This window comes from Taudactylus pleione, unplaced genomic scaffold (assembly GCF_031769625.1).
Source record: "Taudactylus pleione unplaced genomic scaffold, aTauple2 ptg000111l, whole genome shotgun sequence".
Lineage (NCBI taxonomy): Eukaryota > Metazoa > Chordata > Amphibia > Anura > Myobatrachidae > Taudactylus > Taudactylus pleione.
In genome coordinates, this window is record NW_028284513.1 from 552,409 (window position 1) to 575,043 (window position 22,635).

A 22,635-nucleotide genomic window follows, 5' to 3' on the forward strand; every position below is an offset into this window, starting at 1 on the left:
GCCAATTTCCTGCTGGCTCTGGGCGACCTGGAAAACCCGGAATTCCATATTTCCACTTTGAGCTGCGCAGCCCAGAAAACCCAGAGTTCCAAACTTCTACTGCAACTGCAGTATGTGCCGGTCCTGTTTTCCTCTCCCTTGTGTTTCTGTGTTTACATTGTGGCACCTTTTTTGCGGTATACCGCTTGTTACATTTCAGGGTGTTGAAAGCACTTGTTTATTCTGGAAAATGTATATTGATTGTTATGCTAGTACATTGCATACATACCCATTAGGGTTCACATGAAAGGTTTAACCAGTGTCGTGTTAAATTTTTCCTATTCATGTCAACTGCCTATTCATTCCTCTGGCATAAGATGTGTCCATATATATCTTACCTCAATGCACTAAATATAATGCATGAGCACCGCGCAAATCAGTAGCGTCAAGTGTCTTTTCGTGTGGCTTTTTACCTTCAAAAGCGTCTTATTCGCAAAGTTATGCGAATAGGACACACAAGCAGTTCCTGAGGAGTACAATGATATGCTGCATGCCTATATTCTGTGTGCAACTACTGCTGTATCTGCATGCAAAAAACTAAGTTACAGTGTCACAACCGTTGACTCAGTAAGTTAGCGTTTCGCATGCATATACACACACAGAATATAGGTACGCCACACATCATTTTAATCAGCAGAAACGGATTGTACGTACTATCATATCACTTAGCAAATAAGTAAAAAGTTGCAAGAAGTAGTAGCAGTATTCAATTTGAAGCGAAAAACACATCATTCTCGCCTGTTTGCATTATCCCTGTATTCAATTTCAAAGACTTTTCGCCAGTGTGAAAAGTCTTTGTTAAAAAAAAAAAAAAAAAACCACACACACACGGATAAGTTTTCTCCAGCCTTTAGCTGGCAAAAAAAAAAAAAGTGCAGAATTGGGGTTTAGGGGTGAAGGCTTTAAAAAAAAAAAAAAAAAATAGCCTGCACCCCTGGGAATGGCCCCTAAAATGAATTTATGTTAAGAAAAATAAATAAATTAATAATAATAATAATAATAATAATAATGACACCCAAAAAAATTAAACTTTCATTTTGGGGTTAAAAAAAAAAGTAAAATTAGGGAACACACTTTTAAAATAGCGATAATAAATCCAGAGGGGTTCCAAAGTACGCGGCAGGTGTTTTCTTCATTGTGGGGAGTAGCGGCAGGTGCATTGTTTGAAGAATTTTTAAAATCATTTTAGGGACTTCTTAAAAATATGCTTGCACCCATTTTCATGTACCCAAATTTGATGGGCATAGTTATTTTTCCCCCAAAAAATTGCTAAATGCTTTTCTGCATCACCTTCTTCAAAGCCACATTTATGCACCTGCCGTGGCTATTTAAAAACCAGACTTCCCTTCAGCAGGCAAAAACGGGGGTACCCATAGTGAACCCCCATGTCTGGACATCTTTAGGGGGGGGGGGTAATAGAATGTTTTCCCGAAAATTCCCATTTTTTTTTCGCCGCTCCCAGTTTCGTTGGATCCCGTTTTCACGGCCTTTGTAATTGAATACGGGGATATGCGGGCACACGCCAGATACTTTTCCGCCTGGAAAACAGGCGAAAAGTCTGGACTTTTCGCCTCAAATTTAATACGGGCCTCAGTGCTGCAGAGTCATGCCATGACATGGTGCAGTTAGAAGGGCTGTTTAAAGCGCAAGGAAGAAAGATGTATGTGGACACATCTGTAAATCAATGGGTATAGAAACCAACTGAAATGAAAAAGATATTCTAATTAATGGTTTCTGCCCTTGTTCTGCAATGGTGCTTATATGCCACTCCAGGGGGTCATAAAATTTCTACATTACAGTACACACTATGTAGAGTGAGCTGGAGTAACCTGGGCAACTTTCAGTGCAGGACTGCAAGTTACAGTATATGTGAGCAGTGGACCTCTCTGGGGTTTTTTGTACCACCCCATCAACAGAGCCTCCAGCCCCACAATGGCAAGCCCAGGCTGTCTTCCACTATAGCAGAAGGATGCTAGGCTTATTGCACACCTGATTTAATGGGAATAATCATAAGCTGTCTAGTACTTGGGATGGTTCAAGAATTTGTAGGGGACCAGGCTGCACAATTTTATTTACTTACATCATCAGCACCCAAAGAAGATGAATTGCAATTATAACACACATAACCAGCATAGGAAAGGGACAGCATTTATGACGTGGTCTGCACTTGTATTTGCTAAAGCAAATGCAAAAGTGGGTAAAGAGCCTTAGAACATTTAAAAAAAAAACAAAAAAAAAAACCAACAGTAAAATCAACATTGCAACAGTACATTCTGAAAAAGACATCTCGCAAATATAGAAAAGCATGCAAGACAGGACATATTTTAGAGTTAAGTTCAGGTTGAAGCTCCTTGTAGCTTTAATGTTTTATTTCTATGCATTAAAAATTGGATTAAATGTACCTATATAATTAAAATTTTAAATCAGGTATTTTACTCATTAAAACAAATAGTAAATCCCCTGCACTCCACACATGAAGGTGCAGCTTGAAAAATGTGATAATCACCAATCACTTAAAGATAAGAGACTAGTTTCCGTCAGAAGGACTATTCTTGGAACTTTGTGCAGTTCGAACGGATTCATCCTTTATTTATTGTGAACGAACAGTGACTTTATAGACTGTACATAAGCGGCGGAGCGCTTGATATGTGTTCTGTCTGTATTTTACTCATTAACCATCTTAGGGCCGAATCCGCCGATCGCGACTTCGCACCTAATTGAAGAGTGTTCGCTGATGCGAAGTTATTACCGCATTTGCCAGTTTTGATGCGGTCTTGTGTTCTCTCAATGCACGCTCCCGCTATTTGCCCTATACAATTGCAAAACACGCAAAACGCATGTGCGCGAAAACTGCGAATGTCAAAACTAGCGAAAAGTAAAGCATAGTTTGGGTAAATCAATCTGTACCCCATAAAAAGCCTGACATTAAAAATCAATGTAGAAGTGTATTAATAGCCCTAATAAAAGTATTTTGGGTTCTTAAATTGAGTCAAATGGCTATTATATGCATATAGCTTGAAAAAATTATATAAAAGCAATTTCTTTTGGAAAAATAGTTGTAATTAAATTGGGGGCACATTAAAATGGGTGCTAGTACATTTTTCTGGCTATAAAGTGGTTTAAAAAAATATATAAAAAAAATGCACCTGCTGCAGCCACCTGCAATCCTAAAAACACCCGTCTCATCCATACAGTACCCCAAAATACCTGACCCAGTGCTTTATACCCATTTTCACACACTTTTTAAATTTTTCACCCCAAAAACGACATTGGGGGGAATTAAGCCAATTTTTTTTTTGCAATCCGATGCGTCTGGGACACACCCAGAAAAATGCTGAGGCCGCTGCATCATAGCACTTCTTATGCCGATTCAGAGACTCAGGGCCTGATTCAGGTTTGGGAATAGAGTAAGACAGAGCAAGTAACTGTGTACCTGGACAAACCATGTAGCAATGCAAGGGGTGTAAATACATTTATTATTTTGTATGTGTGGTAAATACTGGCTGCTTTTGCTTGTAACCCACAAATGCTGGACAGTTTTATTTTTACCCTGAAATTTAGATTTATGGTTCTACACACCCTTCCCAAATCTAATCTCCCTGCACATGTTAAATCTGCCCCACCTGCAGTGCAGCATGGTTTTACCCAGATGTACAGTTACTTGCTCTTCTTACTCTATTCCCAAAGCTGAATCAGGCCCTCAGTAATTCAGAGACTCATGGTGGGTAAACACTATACAGATATATATGCAGATAGAGTGATCTGCAGATATATCTGCAGATGATGGTCGTTCATACACACTGAACGGACATCATCTGTGTCTGGCTGCGGGTCGGAGGGATATGTCACAACCCTCCCAGCGGCTGCCGCTGTGTGTGTGTGTTTGTGTACATACACTTGCCGATGGACAGATATGTCTGGAGACCTATCTGTACATCAGCTGTGCAGCACAGCCAATGCGCTATGTCTGAACGATGATGTTCACAGACATATCGCGGGTACACACTGGCAGACGGGCAGCAGATATATTGTCCAATATATCTGTCAGTGTGGACCCAGCTTAAGTCGCACACAGATATACAAGCGTCACATTGGCTCACTGTTATAAACTGTGGAAGACTTCTGGACGTTTCCTCCAATGTGCTATAATGTCATTTACAGGGACAGAGTCTTATCGAAAACACTATCCCTTTAAATGTTCTTAGTACAGAGCTGGGATTGTCATGTAAAAAATAATGAGTATTACCGCCACAATCAGGATTGTTAATGATCGTGGCGCTGCCTTGATAATTAGTATACAGAGGCCTAAAGGTTCTCAAACCAATCCCATCATCAAGGTCCTCAGAAATAATGGCAGACACAACATGTACAGTATATTGCCACCTTGTTCCCAAATATATACTTCTAGAATTAAAAAAAAAAAAAAAAAAAAAAAAGGAAGGACATTAAATTATTATGATCATGGGAAAAGACTTCTCTGAATTAAACATAATTGCTACGCTCTCTTTCTCCTCTCACTATTCTAATTGAGATGTAAAGAGGCCCCTCTAACTATTTTTCCCCTATGGTGTTCATATATTTTACCATAAACAGTTTAATATACAATTTCCTGGAAAAAAGGCACTACAATTGTATTATGTGGTTTATCAAATATGCTTTAACCAAAAGGGAGCCAAGCAGTGACAAATTTTACTGAAGCAGTTACAGGGCAAAAAAAAAAATCTAATCTTACAGCAGGTTGAAATACAGTAGATGTCCATAATGCTGAAACAGCAAAGTGAGAGCCAATGAGAGCTAGCAACGTGCCCTGTTGCTTAGCAGCAGTCTAGACAGGGGACGGAGACAGGGACCGAAGCAGGATCATGCCTAAGGCAGACAGAGGGATTCAGATTTGGGAGCAGAGTAAGAACAAACAAGTAACTGTGCATTGTTTAAAAATAAAGCTGTCCAGCATGGTTTGTCCAGGTAGAGAGTTACTTGCTCTATATTACTCTATTCCCAAATCTGAATCAGGCCCAGAGTGAGAGACAGCCTCCAATCAACCCAGAAAGATGTCCTGATGCAATCACAGTAGCCAGGAAGGATCCAGGGGAGACACAGCCATCAAGAAAACACCATGCTGCTGATCATGCTTACGGAAGCTGCAATACAAATCTCTCATCCATGATCCTCCTTCCCTTCCCAGCACATTCCAGTGGCTAGGCCCCAGACAGCTGATGGGCAGCAGCAGTAGGGGTTGTGATGGCACTAGTGAGTTGTAGGGGGAGGAGTGAGAAGCAGGGGCTGTGGTGAAATATAGGATGCTGTGGTGAAATGCAGGGGACAGTAGTGAGAAGCAGGAGGCTGTTGTGAGATGCAGGGGGCGGGAGTAGGAAGCAGGAGACTGTGGTGACATGGTGTAGGTTGCTATGAGATGCAGGGCGCTGTGGTGAAATGAAATTGCTCCCGAGCAGCAAATATTAAAAACACTACCATCAAAAGTAAAAAAATAAATTTGATGATTAGTCTCTGATTCTAATGTACAATCCTACGCTGAACCTGTAGACTGACTCCGGCAACCACTCCTCCACTGTGAAGTGCTCCCTCTCCAGTGTGACGTTCCCGCTCAGCCACACGCCCTCTGAACAGGAGGCACCTCCCATGGAATCAGCGCTGTTCTCGGACAGAGGCACAATGGTGAGGAAGCCCAGGAAATACAGGATACATTGTGCAAAGAGGACATTGCTCATTGCCATGTTTGGAAGCTGGGGAGGGGTGCGCATGGAGGCTGCGGAAATATGCACAGGTGCCCCAGCCTCGGGAACATGTTTACGGTAACTAAAATACAAATCCAATGATCCTCCTGCTCTTTCCAGCACATCCCAGTGGCTGGGCCCCAGCCAGCAGCAGTGGTGGTGGTTTTGGCCACACTGGTGAGATGCAGGGGGCAGGAGAAGCAGGGGTTGTGGTGAGATGCAGAGCCTGTGGTGAGGATGCAGAGCTGTGGTAAGGACGACGATTGAGAAGCAGGGGCCTCTGGTGAAATACAAGATGTGGAGTAAAATGCAGGGGGTAGTAGTGAGTAGCAACAGGCTGTTGTGAGATTCAGGGGGCTGTGGTGACATGGCGTAGGTTTGCAGGGGGCTGTGGCGAGCTGAAATTGCGCCCGTGCGAAGCCAGAGCTGGTCGCTTTGTTGTTATACATAAAACCACAATACTGGCCTGAAGTACATTTGCATTGCCTTATGCTTTGTACTTCTCAACCTAGTATAAGGACAAATTATATATAATGTAGCGAGAGTGTTGTTGGGGAAAAAAAAAGTAATGCATTTTGTAAATAGGAGGAAAAAAAATTGAGCATAGGTGCAGTTTCATATATTAAAATATAACTTATTAATGTCAAGTTGATTTTTTTTTTTTTTTCTTTTAAGGGCCGTATTCAATTTGAGGCAAAAAGCCATTTTCGAAAGTTTTTGGCGGAAACTTTTCGCCGATGACGTCATTTTCGCCTGTTTTGATTTTACTCTGTATTCAATTTGGAAGACTTTTCGCCTAGGCGGAAAGTCAATACAATGTAATAGGCGGAAAAGTTTCGCCTATGAATAGCAGGCGGAAAAAAGTCCAGAATTGGGGTTTTGGGGTGCAACGTTGCGGGAACCTTAGTGCAGCCTTCAGACAGTCCCCCAAAGGTAATCGGTGTCAAAAAATTAAAAAACACTTAAGGACACCCCAAAACAAATCACTTTGAATTTAGGGGCGAAAAAAAAATGTTGGGGGACAAAGTTAAAAAAAACTAGCAAACTTGACTCTGGTGGGGTCCCCAAGTATGCCCCAGGTGTTTTTTTTCATTGCAGGGGCTTGCGGCAGGTAGATTTTTCAAATTAACTTTAGCAAATTTGCTGGGATAAGTTAATTTCTGCAAAAAAACCCTCCTGAATACTATTCTGCACCACGTATAGAAAAACGTACAGAAAAAAAAAAAAAAAGAGAAAAAACAACCAACAAATTTATTTGCTCATAGCAATGACTTCTACTGAAAAAAACAAAAAATAAAATGGGTCTCCACTATTGAGAAAAACGCGTATGTGTTTTGTGAAAAAAATATCTTACTATGAAATGTTTAAAATAACTGATTCAGAGCTGGATGTAATGGCGGTGTACATGTAGTTGAGCAATTTTTTTACAACTGCGCATGAGCAAGAATTTCTAAAACCTCGTAGAGTGCTTGAGTTAAGGCGGGTATCCACTAAGAGAATGAAAAAACTGAACGATAACGATATCGTTATCTACGCTGCACAGTGCCCACACTGAACGATATATCGTTCGGTGTAGACACCCTCCCTCATCCCCAAACATGGTCAACCTGAAGATATAGTCAGGTTCATCAGCATGTTCGGGCGATGAGCGATGCCGGCAAAGACCAGAGCATCGCTGCCATTTAGCTGCCCGTTTTGTGACCGATAAATGAGCGATTGAACGATAACATTGTTGTTATCGTTCAATTGCTCTGTGTAATCGGGTAGTGGATACGCAGCTTTACACAGAGTATACACAAAGCCACTGTTGCGATTGAGACAGTATCAAAAGCTGAAGAAAAGCGATAGGCGTTCCTGGTTGGTGACTGGGAGGTGGCTACAAGTGCACACAAAAGCGTGTTATGGAAGGGTCACTAGCGTGTCAGTGATCGTTGCTGCATGCAGAGGCACAGCCACATGTATAGGAGGCCACAGTCAGATGGAGAAAGGGCACCTACCATAGGGCTGGTGAAAGTTTCAATGGCGAAACCAATGGCGACGTCTGAGGATGGACCAATCGGAAGTAGTGCAGAAAGTGTGTGTCTTAGTCCTTGCACATTCAGCCGCACGGATGTACACAAGGGAAGGAGTTTGTAGCTGCTTTTGCATAAAGTCAGACAGACAGACAACTGGCAATACAGTCTCCTACATGTGATTCTGCCATGTGTTATCTTCTACTAGAGCAAAGGAATACGATTTGACATACAAATCATTGTTAATTTGAGGCTAAATAAAATAACCAAATCATTTATTCAACATTTTTTTTCTACTGTATACTTGAAGGCTAACCACTGCCATTATAAATACTCCGTAATTTGTTAACATTGGTGCTTCTTCAGTGAAAAAGTCTTCAAAAGTGAAAGTATTCATAGTATGTAATATTAGCAAATAACGGTCTACAACAGATTAAAAAGACAATCCACTAATGACTTACAAAAAGTGGCAGTATTCATAGTCTTTGTTCAAGCTACTATTAACTACTTTATCAGTGCAGAATGATGTAAGATAGGGTAATGATCACATGTACACAACTAATTGTCCCGGGATTTAACATAAGTTCTTACTACTTATAACAAGTTACATTTACTGCGCATTGCAGCTGTATAGTGTATTAAAGAGACGATATTTGATATTGACAAAAAAATTTTACTATAACTAAGGTGATTAATATACATGAAATAGGGGCAAGTGAAGCTGGCTGCAGGTTAGCCAAGCTATGCGATATCTAACCTCAAATTGGCAAACTTTGCAAAATAAAAATTAATAATAATAATAATAATAATAATAAAATAATAAGAAACAGGTCTTCATGGATCCAAAGAAACCCAGAGCCAACAAGTCAACTGCCAGAACAATAATTCAGACCATCCTCAGGGAAGTCTGGAGTTTTCCCAATATGGTAGGAAATTGGAACCACAATGCAAAACTCCGCTTTAGCCAGATCATCCACTGTCAACTAAACACCAAGGTCCCCTACTGTGAGATGACCTGGGTGATCCGCTCACAGAACAAGCAATGCAAATGGTTACCTCTACAGAAAGTTGATAGAGTAATGCTGGGCATACACAGCCAGATAAAATGTCTGTCAGACCGACAGACATTTTATCTGGACAGCCGCCAGCCGCAGATGTCGCCGGCATACACTGTGAGAAAAATCTCACAGTTTATAGCCCGACATCCGCGCTCCGCCCCCGGGGCAGGAGACATTTCCCTGTTCAGGAAATGTCTGTCTGTCGGCCGCACTGGGTATACATTGCCCAATGCGGCCGACAGTTACCGGGTAAATATAGCATCGGACGGGCATGCTGGACAATCCTGCATGCCCGACCAAGCAATATTTAACCCTCCGTCACCCGCGCACACGCTACAATTATCAGGGCGATCCGCCGATATCAGGCGGATCACCCCGATAATTGTAGCTTGTATGGCCAACATAAGATGTGCTTAAATAATTATTTTTATTTTTTTATTTTTTTACAATACCAAAATATTAAAGAAAGTGAATTATGTTTGAAAAAGGTGAATTCAAGTAGTTTACTATTATTTACTTCTCCAATACATTATTGTCTACTCCATATTCACATTGGACTATACACTTGCATGTACACACCAGAGATGCCCAAACTCTGGGCCTGATTCAGAACCGGTCGCAAGCGCTGAGCGCTCGCAACCAGGTCGATGTTTGCCCACTGGGAATGCGCACGATGGAGCCGGCTCCGTCGTGCGCATGCGCGAGACCCGGCTAGCGACGGGTGCTCCGTCGCTTCGGGTCTAGCACCAAAGGGGGCGAGCAGTCGATGGTGATTGACAGCTTGCCCCATTTAGTAGGCTGGTAGGGGGTGGGGGGGGGGGTGGTTGACCAAACGGAGGCCATTTGGGGGCGGCCCCACTGACATCACCAGTGATGATAGTGGGAGAGCTTCCGGCTCTATTAGAGCCAGAAGCTCTCTGGGGCTTGTGGTCACGAGACCCTACCACAAGGGTCTCGTCGCAAGCCCGATGGTCGCGATGGTCTTGACCATCGCGACCATCAACCTGGCCGCTCGCAATAGCTGTGGGTGGTCACCCACAGCTATGCGAGCGGCCAGGAGGCCGAACAAAAAAAAAACAAAAAACGCCATGATTCAGAGCGAGCGCTCGTTCACAGCGTCCATCTCTGAATCAGGCCCTCTGTCCTCAAGGCACCCTAATAGTCCAGGTTATAAGGATATCCATTGCTACCTTAGTCAATTTGATTTAACCACCTGTGCTCAACCATGGACTGTTGGGGTGCCTTGAGGACAGTGTTTGGAAACCTCTGGCATAGTCACTTACAGGGGCGTATTAAGAGAGGAGGGGGCCCGTGATCACTCACCGTCCGAGGCCCCTTCCTCTCTCCCCGGCTGCAATCAGCGAACTGACAACAGCAGTAGACTCCATGCACTAGTGTGTGCAGTGATTTCCTACTGCGCAAAACCCCAGGAAAATCATAGCGGCCTTTTTCCAGACGTTTTCAGTAGCACTGCTCTGTGGGACATCGGCGAGGCAAGTATGAAAAAAAAAAGTATGGGTGCAAGGTGTGCGGTGCAGGCCCCCCCTTGACCCAAGCAATATAGTATTTCTAGACTCTATGATAGTTGTCTGAAGACGCCTTCTTCCTGGCTCTTATCAGTCTCAACCACTGATTCCAAAGAACCCTTCTTTTTCTAAAAATCTCAGCTTCAAGAGCCATGCCATCATATTTAACCGATAGATATCCTGAGAAAATCAGCCCCTGAAACAACAGGTCCTATTAAAGCAGAAGGCTGATCCCTGGTCCCACTGTCATGTTTAGCATCTCTGAATACCAAACTCTCCATGGTCAGTCTGGTGCAACTAAAAATTACCAGAATTCCTACCTTTTTTTTTTTTTTTATCTTCCTGAGAACTTGAGGAAGCATTGGTATTGGCAGAAAAATTTAAGCTAGAAAACAAGTTTCAAGGAACCACCAAAGCATCCATTAGGAAGGCTAATGGAGAAAGTTGGTGTTCTTGTTGTTCAATAGAGAAGCCATTAGGTCTACCTGTAGCTCACCTCTTTGCCAAACTGCTGAAGACTTCCGGACGCAGAGACCATTCTCCTGGAAGAATAGACTGGCTACTCAGAAAGTCCACCTTCCAATTCTCTATTTCTGGAAGAGAGACTGCAGATATTGCTGGAACATGGATACCAGCCCAAGATAGAGAATAGAAAATCAAACTAATTGACAAGGAACTTCTTGTCCCTGCTGAGGATTTATAGATGCTACTGCTGTAGCGTTATCTGACTAAATTTAAAATAGTCTTTCCCTGAATCAGAGATTGTGCTTTCTTTAAATTGTTAGAACCACTCTTAGATCCAGCACATAGATTGCAAGCCTTGATTTCTTTCTGGACCAGCAACTCTGAAAATTATGGTTCAGAATCACCGCCCCCTCCATCCTAGGAGACTGGTATCGGTCATGACAACCAACCAATCCTGAATGAGGAAGTTCCTGACTTTGTTCAAGTTCTTTAACCAGATCCACCTTCTGGGAGACGGTCTTGTCTCTAGTGACAGGAATATAAAAAAGGAGTTGATAGCCAATGGTTGGAACACAACCAAGCTTTTAGAATCTTTAATCGGAACATCGTGGAAAGCAGCCTTGCATACTGGACTGCTTCAAATGCAAACACCATCTTCAAGTTAACCTAGTGCCGACCTACTCCATTAGCACTTCATTTTAAACTGAAGGTGCTGGAGGGAAGGCTCTTGTATACTTTAAAAGTTAACCTATACAGAGCCGTATTCAATTAGGTGCGAAAAGCCATTTTCTGCGATAAAGCATCGCGAGTGACGTCATTTCGCCATGCGAAGTTTCCACCGTATTCAATTCCAGAGACTTTTCGCCGGTGCGGAAACAATGCATTGGAAGCTGCGAAAAAGTTTTGCCTATGAATAGGTGTCAGGGAAAAAAAAAGTGCAGAATTGGGGTTTTGGGGTGCAAACCTCGGAAAACCCCCCTGCACCTTTGTCACATTCCCTCAAAGGTATGTTGCATCAAAAAATAAATAAATAAAAAATATATTAAAAAAAATACTTTAGATCACCCCAAAAAAAATTGCACTTTAATTTTGGGGGCAAAAAAGGACAAACTTAAAAACTAGTGAAATAGACTCCAGGGCCACCCCCCCATTCTACACCACTTATGCAAAGATGCTAAATAGCAGCAGATCATTTAAGAACCCCAAATACCCCTTAATAGGCCTTCTGAAGGTATCTATAGAGATCCTCAATGTCAGTGCATCTTTTTGCGGGTGTCAAGCCAATTTCCCCAAAATCTAACAATACTTTTCGCATGTTACAGTTTCCCCGGAGCCCCGTTTTCGCTGATTTCTAATCGAATACGGGGATAAGCGCGATACTTTTTCGCACTGAAAACCAGCAATGTCGCCGAAAAGTCCGGCATGCGAAAAGTACGGGACTTTTCACAGCTAATTGAATAAGCCCCTAAGTGGTAGCTCCTGAAACTTCATTACACCCAATGATCAAGAGTGTCTTCCAGATGGTGGAAGGAGAAAAATGTATCAACTTCCAGCTTCATCACTCCAGAAGCAGGCTGCTTTTGGGTTAGGTTTATGGGTAGGGAACTTACCGCCAGGTGACGGTATTTTAACCCAGTCAGGATTTTCAGCGCCGGGATCCTGAGCACCGGCATTCCGTACCCAACCTCCTCTAATGTGTATAGCCATTTCCCACTGCATTTCATGTATAATGGCCAATCAGGGAGTTGCCTATTTGTTTAAAGCTAAATGTTATTTTACACCCTCCCAGGTGCACAGAGATGAAAATATTACAGATATAATGCTGGCAAGAATGTTTGAAGACCAGCTTACCATGCTAGTATCATTATATGCTACTGTTAAAGAATATGCCAATCTTCACCTACTCGTCATCAACACTGTGAGAGACTGAAGTTAAAAGCAAAGGCCTCCATCCTAAATAGTCTCCCTTTCATATGTAGATAAAAACAAAACATTTTTGTGTGTATAGGACCAAATTAACATGTCTATAACAGTGGTCTGCTCTCTACTGCACACAGCCCCCACACAGATACATACATATCCACTGGACAAAGAATGATAGCTTTCTGTCTCTCCGAACACAAAGGAACTCCTCACCACCTGGCCCTACATATTTTGAAACTCAACTATCATAAAGCTCTAGAACTGTTAAACATAGGAGGAGAGAGACACATACTAACATAAAAAAGGACAAAAACACACACACACACACACACACACACACACACACTTTACAAAAAATAGTTCAACTCTTCAGTCCTAATGTTGGAAGGGAAGGGAAGGAAGATAAAATATTCACTTTTTATAAATGGTTAAACAATCATCTGCAGATAAATATGCCACAAATCTGGTGCTTAGGTCAACGTTTCAGTTCCAACATGAACCTTTTATCAAGAACTGAATCAATTATGGTCAACCAAGGCAATGTATAAATTATATATGGATCTGTAGACAAAGGAAACCCATGACAATGTCTACCAGGCTCCAATACATAGCAAAATCAATGTAAACATATCAAGAGAGAAATACATATACATATGTGTGAACAAAATACATGACAAATTATAGAACCATCTCCCACACAGTAACGTTTTGTCATGTTGACTATGTGGTGCCAACTTCAACTGTGCAAATGCTGCCATATCCATGTGTGTGCAGTACAAACATGATATGCAAGGAAAATAACCATGCAGACACAATATGGCTCATGCCACCATGTATATAATGACCAAAAATATACCTTAAACAAGCACTGAGACTTGCAACTGTCCCAACGTCCATGAACAAACCATGTGTGCCTAAAAGGCAAGCCACCTGCGAAATATGTATAAGATTCACTATAATACAAAGTGCACTGCAGTCTTAATCACATGACATCATATAGTGCATACCGACAATTCATACCTCTAAGTCGAGACTGATCATCTGGAGCGTGTAGTCATACACCATGCCCTCGGTGTTAAGCATCCCTGCTGAGGATCTGGCATTCAAATTACTGGGCATCTGAGACTGGGAGCTTACCGTGGTCTCTCGTGGCATAGACATAGACCTGCCGTTGCTGTGGCTTAAAAAGCAGTAAGTCAATCAGCTGACACATGATGCTGGCAGGAGCGTCAGACACATACAAGGCCACCTCTGCATTCCACCTGCAACACATGCTGTTCCCTGTCACCATGGCAACGAACTATGCAGGGAGTGTATTGAAGCCTGGATGCCAGCAGACTGTATGCTGCCATCCCCAACCTAATAGACCAATGCCTATACATAATAATCAACCGATAAAATTAAAAAGACATTAATTAAACCAAAGACACATGAATACCTATTTGAAGTGTCAAAAAGATGAAACAAATAATGAAAATTTTTTTTTTTTTTTTTTCTTTTCGTCATCTATATTTCCATTTTTTGAGCATTATGACTTATGATTTTTTGATTTTTCATTTGCAGAAATGCTTGATGGCACATGGATGTTACCATTCATAGATTTTGTCTCTATATATACACTTTGGCATATATAGTTGTTTTTTTTTATATACATAAGAATTTTTTATATATTTTAATTATTTTGTTATAGTCCATGCATTTCAATATATTTTCCTGTATTCTAGCGTTAAACATACTTTGCACCATACATATCTGTTTTGGTTTTTTCATATTTTGTTTCATCTTTTTGACACTTCAAATATGTATTCATGTGTCTCTGGTTTATTTAATGTCTTCGGTTTTTATCGGTTGATATTGTGTATAGGCGGACAATTGGTATTCAAATTATGTTTGTATGAGCTGCAAAATATTGGCAGTTACAATGGAGTTTTAATGTGGAAGTCAGGACTTACCTGCTGCCAATCAACGGGAAGCAGGGATGGAGACTGGGCGAGCTTATATCACCTACTGGCGTATTAAATTCTACTGATCTGTTCTATATGGTGGCTGTAATCTTCTCGTTTAATTTAAGCCATAGAAGAATCTACACATGCCAGGTTTTTTGTTTCTCTTTTTTCATATGGAAAACCAAAGGAGAGAGGCAAAAAGAAAAATTTAAAGTAAGAAAGAGGATATTGTAAGAGTGGCTAAACATAAAACCCATGCAAAGTAATGGGCGCGCTGACTTTCCGTGGTTTTCTGCTTGCCACCTCAGGAGTAAACAAGCAGAAATAATGGGTCCTCGTGGCGCACACGCTCATTAGCATAAACAGGACCTTTAGAACAACTTCTCACACTATTAATACACATTCTTCTACTTTCTGTGTCTGCAATGATTAGCCTTAGAAAAAAAAGATATTTAATATAACAGGCAGTGAAAAGGTACTGTTATTGGCAGACCTCTTAGAATGCTATTTCAAGTCACGCTGGGTCGGATACAAAGATGCACACTACTGCAGCAGCTACTTCGACTTTTTGCAGACTCGCAGCTACGGTAATATGGAAGTGCTAGTTTCAGCCTGCACCTTGTGTACTAACGAGATGCCCATTTTCAGTGCCCATGTACAATCTACAATCAGCACACCATCGCCCTTGCACCAGCCTATGGCTGTCAATGATCGGGAATCTGCAATCAGCAGTGCACGGCTGAATCAGGCCCATAGTTCACATAACTAAAAAGGGAAATGAGTAAGAATGATCATAAAAACTATTCCTACATCTCTAATGCTAATTTTTCAGTTGGTAGGTACTGTAATGGTGCATACACACAGTCAGATATTTCTTCAGATCTGAACGATGACCAGTAGCAGAGGCAGGGGGGGGGGGGGGTTCTAAGCCCCCAGAAACCCACCCTGACGGCTTACTTTTTTTTTCCAGAGACGGAGACAACCTTATCTCCGTCTCTGCACCAGCCGCAGACCACCCACTATCCCCTTCAGCTAGCATTAGCCTTGTCAGAACTTACGCATCAGGCGGCTTTCACATCACCTGACACGGAAGAGCTGACGGCTAAACCGGCAGGCACCAGGCAGCGCACTGCAATCTCTACACAGTCCTCCCAGAATGAGCGAGGGAGAGCCTGAGGGAGGATCGCTGCCGCCCAGCAGCCTGGCACCTAGGAGAACGTCCGCAGCTAGCAGTAGGAAAAGCTGCTATTAGTATGTTATGTGTGTGTCTGTACTTCATAAGTATGCTGCGTGTGTATGCTTCATTATGTGTATGTATGCTACGTGTGTATGTGCACTCTATGTGTGCTGAGTATGTCTCACACATATACTAATTATATATTCTACACACAAACAAGAGATATATAGATATATATATATATCTCGTGTTTATGCATGCGTGTATAAATATATGGAAACCCCCCCGCTAAAAATCCTGCGTTTGCCACTGATAACGATTTAAAAAATCATTCAATCGTTCATATCTGAAGGAAAATCTGACATATCTGACATGCCTGAACGATGGACGATGCGCGTTTCCGATGGTCAGATAACGATATCTGACATCTGATGTGTTTGCAGTCAGACTTGGACGATTCCATTCATTTTAATGCAGTCAAAAATCGTTCATCTGACAAATCTGACCATGTGTATGCTCCATAACATCTCAAACAAGATTCCCAATTGTCCCATTCATTAAAAAAAAACACCATTTCTTTACATTGTTTATAAACACTTTTCATTAAGCAACAGTACAGCTAATACATTGGGTGACACCATTTAGGAAATATAATCGTACTGAAAACAATGTCTTGAAGTATAAAAATAAAAGATAACAATTCTGTGGGAAACAATGTATTTATTGGACAATGCTGTAAAAGTGTTACAGTTATTAATTTATTTTTACTGTTTGCTAACTACATCTACTGGGATGTTCCTCCATGCAGATACCAGATGTGCAATACATTAAATGCTGTAATGAGATTTCCCCTTACTAGAGATAGTAATCCTGTCCTCATAATAACAGCATAGCGACCGCTTCCTAACTGGCTGATAAATGGTCTATGCCGTGACACATATTAGTCATTTATTGTTCCATTTCACACGATTATCCTTTAATCAGCTAACTGCTTTATTATCAAGCTATAACAAAGAATGGGGATATAGTGTTGGGTAACTATTTTGCCAGAACCATAACAAAAGTTGTTACAACATTTAATGATTCTTTATTATTTGTGATTGTTTAAACAAGCATCCTGTCATTGAACATCCACTACTACAGTGGTTCTCAAACTCGGTCCTCAGGACCCCACACAGTTCACGTTTTCCATGTCATCCAGCAGGTGCACAGGTGTGTTCATTATGCACTAACACATTTTAAAAGATCCACAGGAGGAGCTAATTATTTCACTTGCGATTCTGTGAGGAGACCTGGAAAACATGCACTGTTTGGGGACCTGAGGACAGAGTTTGAGAACCTGTGTACTACTAGATGCAGGGACGACGGCACGATTACGACACAGTCGTCTCCCACGGGGTGAAGTGCATACACTGAACGTTCAGAGTATGCTTTTCAATCATCCCCGAACATGGCAACCTGACAGCGGTCGTCAGGTTGACCGTCATGTTCGGGCGATAAATGTTAAAAACGACCAGCGGGCGCACGTATCGCTGGTCGTTTTTAACATTTTACTGCCCGATTTGTGGGCGATTACCAATCGATGGAGCGATAACAACGATCATTATCGCTTGGTTTAATCACCTAGTGGATGGGCAGCATTACACTAATATTTAGGCCATTAGCCTAAGAGCACATGTATTTTTCTTCATTTATGAGGACAGCATTAGTGCCTCCATCTACATGTAGTTTTGAAAGTGAAGGTAAGGCCCCCAAAATGCAGGCCCCTTTGCAACTGCATCCCCTTATTATGGCAATTATGCCTATGCTTATGAATCTCTTAAGTGAAGAGGTGTAATGCTGGGTATAGACTGGCAGATATATCGGTCGATTAATAGATCGGCAAATACACACTGGCCGACTGGTACACAATGTATCAGCAATATGTCTGAACGACGTGGTACACAGACGTATCACGTCGGCTGAACTGCAGAGCCGATGGCAGATATATCTGCAGATGTCTGTCCATAGAGTTGTGTATACGGGCGATCAGACGACCGCCCATATACTTGCAGCGGCAGCCGCGGGGAAGGGGTCACGATTCGTCCCACTTCCAGTTGACAGAGGATGGTTGTTCAGTGTGTATGAACAACCATCATCTGCAGATATATCTGTTAGGTGTGTACCCAGCTTCCTCCGGTATGCCGTGCGTTGGTTTTCCGGCGTATGGATATTGACAGTCGTTGAGTTTTCGATGCCTGTCATTAGTACCACGCCGGGATTTGAGAGTCGGGAAGCTGGCGGTCCGTATTCAAACAGTCGGCCTGCTGACTGCATCCCATTTGATGAGACGAACATGAATAGAGAGCCTACAATAAACCATATCTAAGTGGCTGAATGCACTTATCCTGCTGAGCCAGGAGACTGATGTGAAATTACCATATATGTTTTTGTCACCTTTATGTTTCATCTGACACAACCAGAGAGAATTTATGTCAAGGCGATATGAATAGGTTTGAGTTATAGCAACACAGTGACATGCATATTTAACACAAAACTAAACTACAAGTCACAAAAGTTCAGAGTTTCAATTTAATGACAAAACATCTTGAGGATCAAATATACAAAACGAATCATTGAGCTTGGGCAATCAATGAATAAAGTGCATGTGCTTTAATTGATTTCCTATTTGCATACATGTATTTCTTCCCAGATACAGTTACATACTAGAATGATTTCACTCACAAGCTGATATTGAGCACATTCGATTTTTGAGACGATTATCTGTCCTAAAGATGGTCAAAAAGGTGTTTTCAAATTAACTAAAATCAGCAGATATTTTTCTGACAGATGATGGGAAATTCATTCACACTATAAAAAATATGCACAATATTGGCTCATTGTTTTGGGCAAATGTTGTGCAGTAGCTCAGATCCAATCATCTGATAAGACTGCTTTTGGATCAAAAACTAGGCCTGGGTACTGCGAACACACTCTAATGCTGGACACACACAGCGATATTTTACCCAAACTGGGCAATTCCGACACATTGGAACGACAGATCGTGTAAAATATGGCCAAATCCTGAGTCCCCACTCACGATCACGATGCGCATCCCCGCTGGTCGAACATCGCATCTTCAGATCTGCCGTGCTGTAGGGCAGATCTGCCAATCTGGGATACAAATGCACTGGAGAAATGTCTGGCTGCACGATAGATCATTTGAAGATTGGACACTGCGAACACCAAATAGTGTGCAGAGCTGCCGAGGAGAGTTTTCAGGGGAAATTGTGCACGATGTCAGATAGTGAACACATCGCTATGTCTGTGCCATCTTGAGATTATCAGACAAAAATCGGATGATTGTATAGAGCAGAGGTTCCCAAACTTTTTTGAATCACGGCACCCTAGAGTATCAGCATTGTTTTCACGGCGCCCCTAAACCACAAGTTTGTTGTTGAGAAATTCAGAAAAAAAATAAATTTAGTAAAATAGTAAAGTGAAGTAAATTGTGCTTACCTGTCATCCTTATGTTCCCTTATGTGGTGGGAAACAGGTTTGAGCTTCTGTTTGCCCACATATTTACATTACATTGACCATAAATAATTTGATTTAGTGCTGGACCACCAACTTGGGGCACCCCAGGGTGCCACAGCGCAGTTTGGGAAACACTGGCATTGTCTGTTTAGCAATCATCCAATAATCGTTTGCTTGGTCCGATAGTTTCTGAGTATGTTCCAAAAGCAGTATTGTAAGCCTTTCAACAATTGAAACACTGACATATGGGATCTTAGGTATAAACAGAGAAAAACGCCAAAATATATGGACTGGGGTTCAAAATAAGCTCTGTAATGGAAGGCCAAAGAGTGGTATTCCACCTATATTACACAATAGCTCTGTATTATTAGAAAACAATTTCCTGTCTATAAAGTTACGGTTCTGAAGTCCTCGGAGGACAGGCAGCACTGCACACCTGACAGATGAGATAACGGTTATGACCTTTCCCTAACCATGAGCCAGCTGTGATGCAAAGGACTCACATTTCATAACACAGATACATCATATCAAAGAGTGCTGGACTATTGCTAACACTGAATTAAAGCAAATATTGACATTTTCCCTACAAAACTTCTGCTCCTTCCCAGCCCTGTCATTGCAGCTACTGCACTTCCAGGATGGCACAGAGAGAACACAATGCATGGGAAGTACATGCCGCATAGGGTATCCCGGACCTGACCTCAGAGACGGGACTCACCTGGCGCCGGTCGGCTGTCCCCGGGTGCTGCATGTCAGACAGCTGTAGAGCGGTTCTCCTGAGTTGGGAAAAGTCCCCCTCATCGTCGCTGGTCCCTGGGCCGGAGCCCCGTGCGAGCTTCCCAGATCCCAACTCCCGGCGCATCTCAGAGCGCAGTTCCAGATAGCAGCAGATAGTGACTAAGTGCAATGATAGGGACAGGGCGAAGAACCCCAAGAATAGCCGGCAGTTCCCGCAACTTTTGGAACAACTGCATCCAGAGTGTTGCAGAGAGGAGGAGTCCGGGGATAGGGAGGGGTCCGTTCCAGGCTGCTCGGACAGACTCCGGGTTGCCATGCTCGCAACTGGCAAGGGAGCAGTGCGGTCACCGAGGAGAGAAGCGCAGCCCGATCCCTTGGCAGCACCTCTGTTTACCAGCAATGTAACCAGTTACGGCACCATGACTATCCGCCGCAGAGCCCGGTGTAGCTGTGAACTGGCCGGAGCAAGCACATTAAGTAAGTCTCTGGAGTAGCAGGGAAAGAGGAGGTGCTGCAGCCACAGGACAGCTCCGTCCTTCCCACATCTAACCACACCTTCCAGCCAAGCACCCCAATCCGTGACTCCGCCTCTCCCGGGCTGGCCCCGCCCGAATGGTGAACGCCACACCTACAAGCCAGACGCGGACCAATCAAACGCAGGCATGAAAACAACACTTTACCTCCGCAGCGTAACTCCGCCCACATTTCCACAACGCAATACTGCCACCTATCGTCGGAGCTGACGGTATTACAAGCTCACTCACTTGTCTGAGATAAAGAGAATGACGGGGAGGGGATATGTCAGAGTGTGAATCAATTCTAGCGATTACCACATATTGTGTGCCCCAAGCTGACAGTTACCAACATGATGTGCCTTGCTGCAGCCAGCCATACCAATACTGCACATAATGTCCTCTTCTTCCTGCACTCTTTGCTATTTACCATGGTCCTCTTTATCCTAGCAACACCAGTTATACTTTTATAAGTTGGTGAGTGTGATATATCTGTTATGTACGTGTCATTTTTGTATATCAAGTAGTAGAATGTTGGTTGTAGTGGGTTTCACAGTTCAAATCAGTTTATCGCCTTAATGTTTAATATAGAATCAATGAATCAATGATGCTTGACACTGTTTAGTCAACCTAATGCAGACTTCTATGTTTAAACAACATTTTACAATAAACTTTTTTCTCTGATTCTACATAAATGTGGTCCATATAGTTTGAGCAAGTGATCAGATATCACTGCAAATAGCCCGAAAACTGTTGCAATATTCAAACATTTGGTTGAAAGATGACAATGGGTAGAATATACATTAGCCTGTGCATGCAGCCATCTTCTTACAGCACTAACAGGTTCTGCATGACTCAAAAATGATATACAAAGGCATGACTGTGGGCAGCGCAAATATTGGGGGTGCTCGACAGTGCTGACTTAACAACAGGGTGGACACCCATGTGTTATACTCACCTCTCCAGACACCTGTGTGGGGGGCGACTGGTGCTGCACAAATCTCCTGGAAAATGGCGCCGTGTGTAGTAGAAAAATCTCAGTGGAAAAATCACTGGGAACATGGGGATTCATTCAGACCCACTCGCGAGCGGCAGTACGCTCGCAAGTGGGTCGATGTTCCCCACCGCGCATGCGCACGACGGAGGGAGCTCCGTCGTGTGCATGCGCGAGACTCGGCGAGCGACGGGCTTTCCATCGCTCGGGGTCTCGCACCAAAGGGGGCGTGCTGTCGATGTTGATTGACAGCACGCCCCCTTTGGTGGGCGTGCCGGGGTCGTGCCTGCCAGACGGAGGCGTTCCCATGGGAACGTCTACCGTCTGAAGCCGGACCCACTGACATCACTAGTGATGTTAGTGGGAGTGATTTTGGCTCTGATAGAGCCAAAATCACTCCAGGGCTTGTGGCTGGGAAACCCGACCGCAGGGTTTCCCTCGCAAGTCCGATGGTCAAGACCATCGCGACCATCTTTTTGCACGCTCGTATATGCTGTGGGTGGTGACCCACAGCTATACGAGCGTCCAGGAGGACGCTCCATTTTAATGGAGGAGGGCCCTGATTCAGAGCGAGCGCTCTGGTCAGAGCGTCCGGCTCTGAATCAGGGCCATGGTGCCCACACAATGGGCCTGATTCTTGTCCGGACGATATTGCACATCCGCAAGGAAGCGGTTGTGCAATACCGTCCACTACTTATTAAAATACTGCAGGAGATGTTTATAGGAAGTGAAAAAAAGACCAGGCGCTTCAGTCAGAGTCTGACAATACAATTTTGAAAGCTGCTTACCAGATTAGGGTGGCTAACCCTATACAACAAGTGGGAGAAAGCAAGAAAAACTAGCAGCACTGATAGAATTAAAATATAAAATGTAATAAGCAAAAAAGGCAGTGCATATAATCAAATAAGCATGACCTGAATCCAAAAACACAATATAATATAAGTGATAGAATTGAATCATAAACTCCTGTAGAAACCAGTTAGGAGAATATAGC

General features: G+C 42.8%; 1 protein-coding gene across 5 annotated transcripts in view; it reads right to left on the minus strand.

Moving 5' to 3' along the window:
- The window catches only part of EDA (ectodysplasin A), a 293,287-nt gene extending 272,603 nt beyond the window's left edge, over positions 1-20,684 (minus strand). For 3 of the 5 annotated variants that reach the window (XM_088471168.1, XM_088471167.1, XM_088471164.1), the window contains exon 1: positions 20,116-20,684. In XM_088471168.1, coding sequence (XP_088327294.1) covers positions 20,116-20,451 — 336 coding nt within the window. In that variant the 5' untranslated portion in view covers positions 20,452-20,684. The remainder of the gene's footprint in view (positions 1-20,115) is intronic. The other 2 variants (XM_088471166.1, XM_088471163.1) reach the window with 1 other exon arrangement.
- Between the last annotated feature and the right edge of the window lie 1,951 nt (positions 20,685-22,635).